The sequence below is a fragment of the Liolophura sinensis genome, chromosome 8 (genome assembly GCF_032854445.1).
Source record: "Liolophura sinensis isolate JHLJ2023 chromosome 8, CUHK_Ljap_v2, whole genome shotgun sequence".
Taxonomy (NCBI): Eukaryota; Metazoa; Mollusca; class Polyplacophora; order Chitonida; family Chitonidae; genus Liolophura; species Liolophura sinensis.
Window position 1 is genome coordinate 13,479,913 of NC_088302.1, and position 14,646 is coordinate 13,494,558.

Genomic DNA, 14,646 nt, shown 5'->3' on the forward strand with positions numbered 1-14,646 from the left:
AATGTAATACCACTAGCTTTTCTTCAAAAGAAGGGGGATGTGATATTGTCATAGTTTGCCAAGTGCATTTGTTTAGATCATAGCACATGTGTATATTTACGTCACATGATGAGCTCCCCTATATTAATATTCATGACGTTGCAGCATAGCGATTGGCTAATAATACGTAAGTAACATACTGCGGGACTGCTCAAGGTGATGAACCGAGTGGAATAGAGTGACAGTCTGAAAGAAGACGTTGTTTCGAGTCCTTTATTTACTTATACTTTCTTACGTCAAAAGACGGTAACATAAAAGTATTACACTTGTTACATTATGAGACACAAGTATCTCGACCTACCATTCTTGTGGCCTTTTCATGTTATAGTTAGTGCGTCCGCCCCTATCAAAGCGGGAAGACCTACCTGCGATCAAACCCGGGCCAGGTCATACCAAAATCTTTTAAAAGTTAGTACTTGTTGCTGCCTTGCTCAGGCTGAGCCATAGGTGGGAGAATCGTCTGAACGCTGGTCAGAAGTCCATTGTCTAGAACTGGAACTCATATAGCAGAAGGATAGGCAACAAGACAAAACCACGTTATTTCACGGTCTCGACGAGAAATTTCGTGAATGTAACAGTACATGGCTAGGCTGTGGGAGAGGAAATGGGTGCCGGGGTCTCTATCAGCACACAGACCCCCATTACAACTTCCGTTTTTCGAAAAGGGTAGTTCTGTGTATTTTAGGGTATAAAGTTTTATTTTGCCCCCAGGCGGCCATGTTTGGTGTACAGGTGCATGCTTGGTATTAAAATACTGGAAACTGTCTAAACTTTGAAGAGGTATGAGCTTTGCTGATGAAAGTTTGAAATTCTGGGCGAGAGGACACAAGGTGTGAGGTAGTGATGAGGCTGCGAGTGACGTCCCCATGGCGTTGCTAGGCATGGAAAGGTCCAGATTTTGACAGTCAACCTATGTCAAGATTTTTATGGCTCGTTTCTCGCAGGCTGGGCCAGGTATGCACCAAAGCTTATTGGTCACGGAATGTTTGGGACTGGGCTACAGTGCTAGACGTTAACATTGTCGCTTATGGAAAATGAATGGGGGCCTGAGACCATCAAGTTACTGACCTGTTTATTTTCTCTTCATGGGACGTACTGATAAGATCTCGCCTTACTAAATCGACGTTACATGACATAGGTATGTGGCGACAAGAATTTTTGAGCGATCCCTTACCAATGGTGGGTAAATTCTACCGGTTAGTTTTTACCTCCGACGGAGACCTGCTTTTCAAAGTGGCGACAATTTAGCTACATTCTCTACCAGCCCCACCGATTTTCACATTCCTCTTTCATTTTTTTCATCCATTTGACCGATTTTTGTTGTGTTCAACAGTTAATATTATCTCTGGCTTCTTACTATTGGTGTGTGGGTAAATTTATGAAATATAGGTATTTTTTTCCACATCGAATTTGACATTGTTAATGAGGGTAGCACTTTCGAGCTTACCATGGGTTTCAATTATCGTCATTTCCCTCTTCTAAAGGTTTCTTTGTCAACAACAATATTTAATTATTCTTTTGCTTTTTAAAAAGTAAACACTTTTGTGGGAGGCGTGGTATACTTGTTGTTGGTATAAGGTGGCAAGTTACATAGAAAAATACGTGTATAAATGACACATTTTCAGTGTAAAGTCGATATGAAGTTAGCTATAGCGGACTGTTCTGACAGTTATGTAATAGCTTACTATGTCAGAACAGCCAGCCAGAGATAGTCCCTATTTAATTAGTACCATAAAGTCCTGTTGTACCATATTTTTTTTATCCTCGAAAACCTGATTTTAACACAAATAACCAACTCAAGCAGAAATATCTTTACGACCAAATATTAGATTGTTGAGTCTATAAATGTTAATTCTTGTTTATGAAAATGCTGGTAATATTTGTTGTTAATGCGCAAATCTGTCTATTCGTTTTCACATGTATTTTGTTTATATTAAAATATGTGCTTTAAAGCCAAAAAAAAATGATAAAGTTTAAGTGTTACAAATATATTAGAATTTTATACTTAGACCTAAGGTATTGAGAATTTACTTAACTTTGTCTCCCCTCTCTCGTGAACTACAGAGAATAAATTATTCTAGATACCAGTGCTTGATACAGTGTGTTAGGAATATGAAAATATTTCATACAATTTTCCTATATAGGCCTGCCTACTAATTGTTCACCTGTTAAAATGCATAATTAATTGATGAAATCTACTTGTTGGCATACGCCCACACTGAGTGCTTCACATAGCACACATTCAAATTATTACATTTCACCATGTTTTCTGTGTACTCACCAATATGTTCTTTTTTTCAGATTTTCAGTATGTCTCAAAAACCTTGAGACAAGATGGGGCTGGTAAGAAAACACTGGCGTAAACCAACAGTGAATGAAGTGTATTCGTATGGTGCAGATCAACCGAAATTCTCTCATCCAGATGGTGTCTTGCTGATTTTATTTCACAAGCGACAGAACGTGAAGTGACAACTGAACAGTGATTCCGATGGATTACTCCCAGACAAGCTCTGCGTGATTTTAGACAAAACATACCAATATCCTGCCATCATTGTTTTGGATGAGTTTGTGAAATCTGCCTGAACACCCTGAACTATCAAAACCTGCACAGAGCTCGCTGCACGTTGGAAATTAAAACGGTGTTATATCACTAAAATGTTCCTCATGTTGTTATTTAAATACACGTATTTATATCTGATTTGTTTCCTGTTAAAATGCATGGTACCGGTATTAAAAAGAAAATCCAGAGTATTAAACTGTCTGCTTTCACAAACACCATTGGTAATTGAATGAATGCAGCCTTGCATTATCTGGCACTTTTTTATAATTGGTATCGTGAAATGTCCTTAGAAAAGTATCGAAGTCGTGTTATATGCATGTGTCGTAAAATAAATAAACGATCATATTCAAATATCTTGCCACAAGTCCTAACCTTGAAAAGAGAATTTGTATTTCCGTCTGATCTCGCTCTTTTATCGGGGCATTGGTGATTATAAGCACTCTTAACGTTTGCAGAATCGTCTACCAATATAGGGTGCTAGTCTGCATGTCACATGTTGGATCTTGTTCTAGCTTTGGTTGGTGCTTTACCCCGAGCTCATGGGTTTCCTGTACCCATATGATAAATCTTGTACATGTACAAGTGAAATATTCAACTATGAAACAATCACTATCAAATACATTGTTGTCTTACAGAACTTCCCGTTGTCGTAATTTTCCCAACACAACGGCGTTTGCGCCATATTTTCCCACCATGCATCAGCCGTTTCTCAAACGTTTGTAGCGCAATAAAGGGAAAAAATACATGGGTGCGCAGATACGTCACACAATGTATTAGAGACCGAAGAAAAGCGTAAAGTGCCGTAAAGACTAGGTATAGGGAAGTTGCATACTTCTTTGTAATGGACCTTCCACCTAATCTAGAACAAGTTAACTTGATGCCTGGCACAGACGATCCAACTTTAAATAGCTGGGCGTAAAACACGGAAAATCTCAACCAAACAACGTTCCTTCGAAAGTTGACACATTAACATTTACATTGATGTATAAATCGACAAACAAATTAACATGCTTTCACCTGGTTACACGAAGGCTGAAACCCGTAAGTTTGTATGTTTTTTGTTCAGTCGGACATTTTTTGTTCAGTTGGCCAAATCCGGTTACTGGAAAAAGACCGTCAAGCGACAGTTCTAGCTTCATTTCTCAGCAATGGAAGCCGCTGCGTGGATCCATCGTATTTCTACCACCGACCAAGTAAAATGTTCTTTTAATAAAACACTTTGAATTACCTTTATTGGCCATGGTCTACGGAAGTAATGCAGCTTCTTTTGTTTCTACTCCATACATGTACAGCTGTCACTTCTACTTGCCCCTATCACTGTAATCCGTGAGGGCGATTAAAGTTCATTCGCTCTGATTGTTCCCTGATTTAGAATATAGTGTGTACGTAGATAAGTACGTTTGTGAAACGGTCCCCAGACACCTGCATGACCTCACTAAGCAGATAAATCTATGGGTCGAAACAGACATTCGTATACCTGTCATCAAGCAAATAAGGTCAATTCACAAAACGATGTGTCACACAAACCATCAGAAAAAGTATATGAAGAACAAAATAGGACGGAATCATGCAAAGGGAAGCAGTCAACAGCTTTCAGTAATGTGGGAAAGACGCAAGGTTTAATCTAGGCGAATGAGTGGAATCGGTATTCAAATCGTGTATCATGCTAGAATATAATTTGTCGATAAAATGTCTATTTCGGTTGCGCTTTGACTGGACATGTTCATATATCCAACATGGTGATCTAATTCACCACGCTGAATATACGGCTCCTAGCCCCGGGTAAAGGGGAATTAGACAGTCAGGTTAAACTTGGAGTCAAAGCGTTCGATGAAATAACCTTGACACACTAGTTTTTACAATGATAACTTATGACGTTTATTGAAATCGCCTCACAACACATTGGAGCTAACAAATACTACAAGACGAGATATGTACACGCGATATGCAGGACTCCCCCGGTGTGTTACTGTCCCAGTAAGGATGTCATAGTGTCAAAATTGTCACCTCTGTGACGTCACTAACCGGACAAAGCCGGCAGACACTATACTGGGCAAACTGTTTGTCGTGAAATCAAAACAAAGCTGATAACAGAACAAACCTATTCTTTGACAATGGCTTGTGGTTCCCTACTGACACCTCTATCATTCAATTCATTAAGTCCTTGCCGAAACTACAAATCTGAAATTCGAAAACCCAGGAGACAAAGAATATGGAGTCCGACACTTTGGGATAACTGTGTAATTACGAGGATTTATTGGAATTAACTCATGACTAAATATGTATTCACAATGCAAATTTTACACGATGCACTATACATTTTAGAAAGTAATAAGTTTAAATGTATCTCAATGACTTCCGTAGCAAAATTCGTATCTACATTAGATAAATCCACGTCGTTTTCAGGGAATCAGATAATTTAACCTTTTCGAGAACAGTAATATTACAACATTAAAATAGAAATTACGTACATTGTAAGAGATTGGCTATACGACACTGATGGTGTGTTCTGTATATTATACAATGGAGATATGAATTTCAGAATTAGCACAGAGTATTACTGCTCAGGATGTGATCGTGGCATAACAAATATTTACAAACGGCCTAACTTTGAACTCGATATAACAAATGTTTACAAATGGTTCAGACAGTTTTAGACGTGATAATCATAGCAAATGATGAGAACATCACAAGTGCATTTTATAAGTGAATTTTTGTCAAGCAATAGCGAATTGTATTAAACATACATAAATTCAGCGTTCACAATTACATTTTTTTACCGGTTTTGGGCGATTGACTTTTCATGAATGTCAAGTCCTACTTCAATTCAAATGGTGCACATTTATCTGGGTATTGTAAAATTTCGTTTACCATGTTACGAAATTCGATAAAGTTGGCCAGAGAGAAAATATGGTCGATGAGAGGACGGGAAACCATAGACCTCGATCTCAGCTTTTCCAGAAATTCCGTAGTCGCCGATAGCCAAGGCAAAGACAAAAGCCTTCACCTGAAGTCGTCTAACGGCATTTGGCAAGGCGGCTCCACAGTTAGAGTGTCCGTCTGTTAAAACTAGTACTTCCTTCACGGACTCTGTAGCCGATCGGATTCCTGTGGGAAGTAAAAAAAATACTGTTGTGGACTCTGAACTTATTAACGTTCATATATAAGGGCAGAGAGATGGGGCATAAATGAAGCCGTCTGCGTTAGTGATTACAAAGTACTATTGTAATCCAACTGCTTGATTTTCTTTCATTTCCAAGACAAAACTATTACCCGAGCGCAAAAGAGTCTTTGTCATATATCTGACAAAGAAAATAAAATAAGGTTCAAGTGAAAATGTGACGAAAATACAGAGTTATCATTAAACGATCAGAAATGGCAGTGAAGACAATAAGGATACTTGAACAATGACTATAATATCCACAATAGATTTACATATCCGTGATCGATTTATCCATCAATCAAATTACGTATCATATTGGGTATAAAATGTAATGTATTTTTTTTTCAAAACGGTTCGCGTTACTTCCAAGTGTACGGTTTCATTCATCAAATAGTTGAAGTGCATACCTGTTTTAAAGGTATTCACAATATCTTTGAGGGTTACATTGCATCAAATAATTAAACTGCGTTATGTTTCTTGAATAAAATGCAACATTTTCCAAAAGTAAATTAATGGCTGTACCTGTGTCGGGTTCAAACATATATTGGCGAGCATATTCGAAAGCATCACCGGTACAGGTGGAACCTCTTGCTTGAGGCATGGCCAGTATGGCGTTTTTCACACTGTCGATGGTCCAGTGGGCTTTGAAGTTGAAGTTGAGCACAACCCGGCTGGAGAATGTGATAATGGCGATCCGATTATTTTGTGGACCCCTCCCAATGGACCCACACAGTCGCTCTATCAACTCGGCAAGTTTCTGTTTCGTTGTCGTCCAATCGCTGCTACTTATGCTTCCGCTCATGTCAATCATGAAGAGGAGATCACGTGGCAGTAATGTGACTCCACCATCGCCACCACCAAGCACATGTGCTCCCCGGTTGGGGACCTCTACTAGTCCAACAGCACGAGAGCTATCGGGGATGAAACTGTAGTAGTGAGTATGGCCAGTCATAAACTTATTGTGGAACTTCTGCTGGACTCCCTGTCTGGACCATGGATCTGATGAAAACAAGTGTAAGCTCCAAATAAATATGTAGGTAATAAATACAAATGTATGCGCCAAAGACAGGATGTAGAGCGGCGTAATAACGCAACATGTCGTGCATTAAATATTTTTTGACAGCATTATTTGTGTTGTTGTACTTTGCTGATAAGTATGTACACTGGTTTCAGAAATCAACAGCAGTTTTTTCTTAAATATTCGAAGTTCAAATATGGTAGCTGTCATTAAGATGTAAATCATCTATTACCTTAAGACTTTATAATTTCGTTCATCCAAAATATTAGGACTTTTAGCAAATATCGGCTTAGAGAAGCCGCTTCCAAATACTATACCCATGCGTCACTGCCTACATATTCGCCTGGGCTTTTCAGGAGATGGCGCGTCAGTATAATATTAATTAGCTTTGATTGGTGTTTTACGCCCTACTTAAAAATATTCCTCTTATACGAAAGCGACTGCATCGGTGAGAAGCTCCTGGGTCATTTCGACGCTCTGGTACGCTGTGCTGCTAGGTCCTTCTATAAAAAGGATTAACAAAATTTGTAATGCTCTAACCTGCTCTAGAGGCCGTTTCTGTCAGTGTCGGACATGGGCTTCCACCATTTCGAGGAGACCGGACAATCTCTCGTGTGCGGGTTCGTGTGCCTCCGGGCGCAGGCGCTGACCAGGCAGACCATTCTGACCAGACGGAAACCCCACAGTTCGTTCTTCTTGTACTCCATCTGTTTCCTTCTACTGACATGGCCAAGTACGCCAACAACACCAGGCGTACGATTACTTTCATTTTCACAATTTTTTTCTGTAAAGAAAAGCAGTAATTCGTAAATAGAACTTAAAAAAGGATTAATTACCACGAGTGAGTTATTTACCAACATATTTGATCGGCATTTAATGCTATTCTCAATAATATTTCGACCTCGAAACAAACTGTGTTAATAATTTAGTATCTTTCTGGCGCAGTGCACCTTTTGAGAACTGACAAATAAAATACCATGAATCTGTGGGTACTATTTGGGAAAGATCATTTATCAATCCTCCCTCATGTTCGCATTCAGCCAAAAACTCAACGTCCCCCTTTCCAACTCCTTGCACCACCCCACACCCAGACACGCATTAAGAGACCGCAGTTTGTATACATGTTATTGGAAATTCAACGCTTACACTATGAAGCTATGACGCCAAGCAATAATAAAAAAAAAAACAATAAGGAAAACGTCACACTCCAGGAAGGATACCTACATTTATGCAGATAGGTCTGAGGAAGTACGCAAGCAGTTCTCTGTCTACCTTCTATCGCTGCTGGAGACGAGGTCACAGCTTTGCCTCTTTCCATCCTCGGTGGCTCTTTATATACGAGTTAGCATCGTACTAACATCCGGCTGGCATGTGCAATGAGGTCACCCGTACTAGGTCATTACGCAATCGAACAGTAACCAGACTTCCAAAGATCGCATCAGTACTCAAGCGATGATTGGCTGCAGCTCAGAGGTCAGGCTGTGGTTGGGCGCCCGGTTTGGCCTCTCACAGAACCCGCGTGTTTATCATCCGGCTTTCCAATGACCATATGTCTTTACTCAGCACCACCTCCACCCCGCGTCCTCTCTCCGTCACAGATTTTATCAGCACTTTGTCCCTTTTGTAAGCAACATTTTACGAACACCATTATTATTGACAAAATCTTGGTTTTTTATAATTATGGTACAACTACAACTTTACAGTAAGATTGTGTGATGAGAATTACTTAACTGGCATTGTATACGCGGAATGCGTAAGGAATGGCAATGGATATATATTTATAGAAATGTACCTTAAAGCTGCATCCAGGTTAATTTTGGTAATTTTGTACGAATTATCTTTTCACTTGCAATACTTCCGGCTGCAAAAATACGGTATCTTAGTTATTTATTTATTTGATTTGTGTTTTTTGCCACACTCAAGAATATTTTACTTATGCGACGGCGGCCATTATTATGGTGGGAGGAAACCAACGACCATCCGCAGGTTAGCAAAAATATGGTGGCCTGATATATGATTTTATTATTGTTCAAATATACCTATAACACAAATTTAGAGAGTTTTATATGTTTGCTATATAAACGTATTGATTTAACATACATAATTTAAAGAAGACAAGTGTCTTAAATAGACAAATGTAAACGTTCAGTTATTTGGGTGAAAACTGGAATATACCAGTACCTGAAGATGTACACGTTTACTGACTGTTACTTACCTAATGTGAACGATTACTATTTCAAGGAAAAATAGCTTCGTTCATGTTGTGATAATCACATATATAAAAGCTAAATAGATAAACATTTGCTCTGTATCTGTAAAACTTATACAGTATTCGCTGAATGTTTACTACAAATTTTAACAGTGTGTCTTGGGCACAATCTCATGAAAGATGGGGATATAACTCACCGAGTTATTAATATATGTTTATATTCCCACACAAATGTCACGCGTCTTTTTTTTTTTTTTCGTAATAGATTATGATTTTGCCAGTGGGCCTATGAAAAGCAGTTAAATTTGTTTAACGCCACACTCAGGATTTTTTTAAATATACGACCGATGGCGGTCAGGCTTGTGGACGAAAATGAACCGGGTGTCATTCGCCGAGGCATGCATAAGGGAGGTTACTGATAGACTTCTGATTCAAACATGTGGCGTACTGATATGGACACTATGTTGACAAGATACAAGTGCTCTTCGATGAACGTTAGACTGCACAAACAGCCACACAACTGTATGGTGCCGTTATAGTTGTACGTCGTTTCAATAATAATAATGAAGTTGAGGCATCACCACGTAAATGTCCTCTCCGGCCGTATGTGGGAAGGTCGTCAGCAACCTGAGGATGGTCGTGGGTTTCCCCCGGGCTCTGCCTTGCTTCCTCCCACCATAATGCTGGTCGCCGTCGTATAAGTGAAATATTCTTCAGAACGGCGTAAAACACCAATCAAATCAAATAAATAAATCACCACGTAAATGTAAAAGGTTTCACAAACTTTGGATCCCCATGCCGAGATCACGATCACGACTTGAAATCATTGACCCCAGGGGTGTAACATCTACTGATATATGATATATATGAGAGCGGGACCTCATAGTGTACATGTACTGATATATATATTAAATTTTCTCACAATTTATTCTGATCATTCCTATCATTTTTAAGCACACGTTTGGACACAAACTTACAAATATTTTATAAATTATATCTCTAGTTGAGTTGCGTCGTTATTTATTTATATTCACAAAGAGAGCCTATGCTCGAGCTACCATCGGATTGAATTGGGCTCCATACTTCCGGGCCGAGCTTTAGACCTATTTGTTCGCTGAAACTGTATCGCATAGTGTATATTGTAATGTGCCCACCAATCGATCGTTTTCTGTTTATATGTGTATAAAGGTGTAGAATACAGATAACAGAATTACATAGAACATATTTGATAGTTGTTTAGTTCCTAACTAAACATTCACGATTAGGATCTGAGATTGAGAAAGAGATGATTCCGAAAGCTGAACCTCGTTCTCATTTAATGCAGTGAGTTACTTTTTCGATAGATATTGTACATCGCTTGTATATGGCACTCAGTGATTAAAAAGTTCAGAAATTTTAGAATCAAAACTTAGATGGTCCCAACGTCACTATTATTTCAAAATAAAGGTTGTGATAGACTAACAGTGTATTATGTTATAATAATAATGCATTATATAATAGCGAATGTAATAACTGAATTTTTGTTGAAAACGAATGAATGATTTATTTATTTATTTATTTGATTGGTGTTTTACGCCGTACTCGAGAATATGTCACATATACGACGGCGGCCAGCATAATGGTGGGTGGAAACCGGGCACAGCCCGGGGGAAGCCCACGACCATCCGCAGGTTGCTGAAAGACCTTCCCACATACGGCCGTAGAGGAAGCCAGCATGAGCTGAACTTGAACTCACAGCGACCGCATTGGTGAGAGACTCCTGGGTCATTACGCTGCGCTAGCGCGCTAACCAACTAAGCCACAGAGGCCCCATGAATGAATGAATGAATGAATGAAGGAGTGAGTGAAAGATTATGGCTTAGCGACAAAGCCACAAATATTTCAGTCATATATCATTGCCAGAAAAATAACAGATAATATTTTTCAGTGTGTCATCGTCCAGAAATAGATCAAAGTATTACACACGTACTTTGGACCCATGCAGCATTTCTGAGTTTCCCACTATACGCTATACCGCGCAAACAACAACTGCACAACTTACAAGAGCTGTATTTGAAACCACAACCTTTCTTTGGGTGTTTAATCACTATTTCTACGGGACCATGTACACGAGGACAGTTGAGCGCAGACAGATTTAATTATTATTTATTTTTTTATCACATCAGTTTTCAACTGTTCTAAAAGTTCACCAACTTTTTTTACTATATAAACACCGTCATAAATATTACCGATGGGGAATGGGGTTACTTTTCTTGTTGTTGAGAAGGATAGTGTTGCGTGGAAAAGATGTAAATGGCAGAGAACGCATTCATTGGCTAACCGATATACACAGGCTGCGATTGGCTGTCTGTTTGCCGGCCGGCTTTCTCATATGCTGTGCCGTATTTGTTTGTCGACCTGAATTAAACAAATATAGGTCAGTCTACGTCCGGGAGAAGTCTTTTTCGAGGGCTATAAATACGCGAAACATTTTGTGAGGAGCCAAAAGCCTCCTTCAGCAGCTTTCTGACAACAGTCACTGATTCGCCTAATTCCACCAAGATGGTTTACACTACGGCTGTTTTCCTGTTGGGCACCTTCGTCTTCGGCACCCATGCATGGGGTCCGACAGACTGCGCCTACTCCGTCTGGAGCGAATGGAGATCTTACAACAGCGGGACTTTCCAGTTCCGCACTCGGGACATCCTCCGTAACGCCAGGCAAGGTGGCCAGCCATGTGTTGGGGACAGAGTTGAATACAGACCAGTCAACGGTAAGCCAATAAGTCAACTTTGTAGGATAGCAACTGTTCCAGAGATCGCTCAGTTACGCATATCGCTATATCTATGAAACTTTTGTGGACGTACGAGAAAAACATGTTGGTGTGAAGTTAAGGAAACCACGCCAATCCTGACACATTGTACGAACAGCCTCACAGCGTACCGGTAACAGCTCCATGACAATGCGATAAAGATGAAATAAGATCAGCCACAGCTGTCTTTTCTTGAAAACTTTTTGCCAAATGTTTTTAAAGTAAAATTTCTGCAAAGCTAATCGAAGTTCTGGATTTGTGGCTGAAACTTTTTGTTTGGCGTTTTCGCACAGTTTCATCGTGGTTGATTGATCAGTACTTTGTGGACATCTTGTAATATATATAATGTACTACAAATTTTATAAGGTCAATTCATACTTAAATACGTGATTAAATAAAAAAGCACGCAAGATAGATGCATCTGCGTCTTATATGTACACTTGTATAATGGCATTCAGCACATACATATGTTTGGTATTGTGATTTGATGTTACGTTCAAAATCATAATGTCATGGCGGTGTCTGCGTGTAGCCAAAAAGTCTCTTATCCACCAACACGGTGATAGTAATCTGACATCGCGCGATTGGCATTTCCTATGTCTGTGTAAACATTTGCTAGGAAATTTCTAGTACAATTTCTGTATACGGCCTTGCTTTGGTTTAAACTCCCTAATGCACCGCGAATTGTGAGAAAAAGTTACCGTACGAAGAAAACCTTTGTTCGCGAAATTTTAAGCTTGTTCCAGGTACTGCCCTCAACTTAAAGCAAATCTGGAACTTCGTCTTAACAATTGTCCTCTTTGTTTCATTTCAGCGCAACTCGATCCGGGTTTTGAGGGATTTTTGTCCATGTTTTTGGCGGGAAACGCCCCGTCGTACAACTTAGCTGGAGGAGGGTTCTATACGCTGTCACGTGACTTTGTCATTCTTCTCGACACAACAATAAATGTCCAGTTGTTCCCATATTATAAATCTCTGGTGTCGAACATCTTGGGGAAGGTATGCGGGGATTTCTCAAGCAACCCCAGTGACAACCGAGTCACTATGGCGTCGTTTGACAGCTCAGAGACGGCGATTCACACATTTTCTGATACCCAGTCAAGGGAGATAATGCAGGACAAAGTCCTGAGGGTTCCTAGATCCCAGTACAGCACTTACGCTAACATCATACCGGCAGCTGACTTTGCCAGGACCACTTTGCACAGTGATACTTCAGGTATTATTGAGTACATCGCTATACAATATAAAATATAAGTACTTATTTCCATATATATTAATCCGTCTTATCCCAGATGTACCAGACTCGAATGTTATTTATTTATCTATTGATTTATTTATTCATTTGGTGTTTATTATTATTATTTCACTCATAGGCTTAAGTTTTAATAACTCAGGATTATATCAGACACTTGCCGAAGGTTGATGGTTTAACCCATTCCGGTCACTCTGGTTTCCTCCACCCTTAAAGTTTTCTTCAGACTGGCATCCAGTATTTATGTAGACCTATACGGTAATATTCAAAATTATGGAGAGGTGATGACAGTTATATAAGAATCATCAGTCTATCAAAATATATTTTATGGTATGCAGTTGGGCTCTTATCTTTATTCATTCTCTTCAGGCACCAGAACATATAACAATGCAACAAAGGAAGTTCTCCTTGTGACGTCATCTCCGGATTACTGCTCGCGCGGTCTGACCAGAGCCTTGAATCGTCTTCGTACCGTAGCTGAAGTTTACATCCTTGTCATTGGTCGCCCTAGTAACTCCTGCCTGGAGAGCCTTACCACTTCTCCGACCGAGTTTCACTTCCGGCAGCTTGAGGACGTCGCTGCTATCACGGACGGTTCTGCACTTTTGTTAGATCAGTCGCAAGGAAACAACTTCTGCGTTCGCAACACGGGTGGTGGACAACACTACTGAGAGAGTCGGTAACTGACCAGACTGTTACTTGAAGCCTTCCATGATTCAATTTAAGTTTAATGTGCATATTTGGTGAAGTAATTTTCCAGTATTATTATATCTGTCACTTTAGAAGTTAACTCAAACGGCCATAAGCATTGTCCTTGGATTTTATATCCAAGTCCACCAAATGTTGAAGTGTATCGGTTGTAGCCCTCTAAGCATCCTTGTACATATGTGCGTAGAACCATTGCTTATTCATTTTTGTAAAACGTGATTCCACACCATCGTTGTAAGTAGAAGACATCTAAGTTATTTTAGAGTTTTTCAGGGTGAAATTTCCAACCTGATACTTGATCCTGGAATATGACAATGTTCAAAACATGATTAAAGATTCACAACTGTACATAAAAGATATGGATTGATAATAATAAACCTTTTTAGTGTATCTCGAAGATTTATGTCATTTATCTTTATGTCATATGAAATGGCGTTTTCTGGCTGTGAATGATCTCGGATGAATGAATAAATGCGCTGAATGCTGCACGGTCATCGACGAAAAATCTAAATACACACAAGAATGCGTTTTGGTTTATATGCTCCATGACTCCTCGCCTGATTGACTGATGCTAGTCGCCATGCTCAAGAATATTCACTTATAAGCCCAAAGTACACCACCAGCATTTAGAACGTAACTGACCAAACTCTTCACATTTACTCTACAAATTTTCACAAGAATAGCGAGCTTGATGTACCTCATATTATTTTCTACTGATCCACATCGCCAGAGAGCGGCTAATTTTGATCCAGCACCACCTATGGACCGCGAGTGAAACAGCATCTTTTCCATACATGGTTGACTGCTTACCCAGTAACAACCAGATGTTTATGATTATGTTACATACCAACGGGTTTTATAGAGAACCAATTATGCGAAAAACAGGTCCACACGGTTCTCTGAGGA

The 14,646-nt window shown here is 39.5% G+C and overlaps 2 protein-coding genes across 3 annotated transcripts; one reads left to right on the top strand and one right to left on the bottom strand.

Annotated features, from left to right (window-relative positions):
- Positions 1-4,832: 4,832 nt before the first annotated feature.
- On the bottom strand, positions 4,833-8,083 carry LOC135472933 (uncharacterized). 2 transcript variants are annotated; one of them, XM_064752669.1, is made up of 4 exons: positions 8,005-8,083; positions 7,321-7,564; positions 6,285-6,761; positions 4,833-5,707 (listed from the first exon to the last, which is right to left on the bottom strand). In XM_064752669.1, the coding sequence occupies exons 2-4, from the start codon at positions 7,547-7,549 to the stop codon at positions 5,475-5,477; spliced, it is 939 nt and encodes a 312-aa protein (XP_064608739.1). In that variant the 5' UTR covers positions 7,550-7,564; positions 8,005-8,083; the 3' UTR covers positions 4,833-5,474. The 2 variants fall into 2 exon arrangements, with proteins under 2 accessions (XP_064608739.1, XP_064608740.1); XM_064752670.1 differs by lacking the exon at positions 8,005-8,083 and having other exon boundaries at positions 7,321-7,646.
- A 3,426-nt stretch (positions 8,084-11,509) lies between these two features.
- LOC135473127 (uncharacterized) lies at positions 11,510-14,130 on the top strand. The gene is made up of 3 exons (XM_064752957.1): positions 11,510-11,741; positions 12,595-12,996; positions 13,402-14,130. The coding sequence occupies exons 1-3, from the start codon at positions 11,531-11,533 to the stop codon at positions 13,701-13,703; spliced, it is 915 nt and encodes a 304-aa protein (XP_064609027.1). The 5' UTR covers positions 11,510-11,530; the 3' UTR covers positions 13,704-14,130.
- Positions 14,131-14,646: the final 516 nt, after the last annotated feature.

Excerpts from the sequence above, each read along its gene's own strand:
- LOC135472933 (XM_064752669.1), bottom strand. The coding sequence starts at position 7,549 with ATGAAAGTAATCGTACGCCTGGTGTTGTTGGCGTACTTGGCCATGTCA. Across the intron at positions 6,762-7,320 it reads AGAAACGGCCTCTAGAGCAG|ATCCATGGTCCAGACAGGGA; the intron begins GTTAGAGCATTA and ends TGTTTTCATCAG. Across the intron at positions 5,708-6,284 it reads TATGTTTGAACCCGACACAG|GAATCCGATCGGCTACAGAG; the intron begins GTACAGCCATTA and ends TACTTCCCACAG.
- LOC135473127 (XM_064752957.1), top strand. The coding sequence starts at position 11,531 with ATGGTTTACACTACGGCTGTTTTCCTGTTGGGCACCTTCGTCTTCGGC. Across the intron at positions 11,742-12,594 it reads TGAATACAGACCAGTCAACG|CGCAACTCGATCCGGGTTTT; the intron begins GTAAGCCAATAA and ends GTTTCATTTCAG. Across the intron at positions 12,997-13,401 it reads TTTGCACAGTGATACTTCAG|GCACCAGAACATATAACAAT; the intron begins GTATTATTGAGT and ends CATTCTCTTCAG.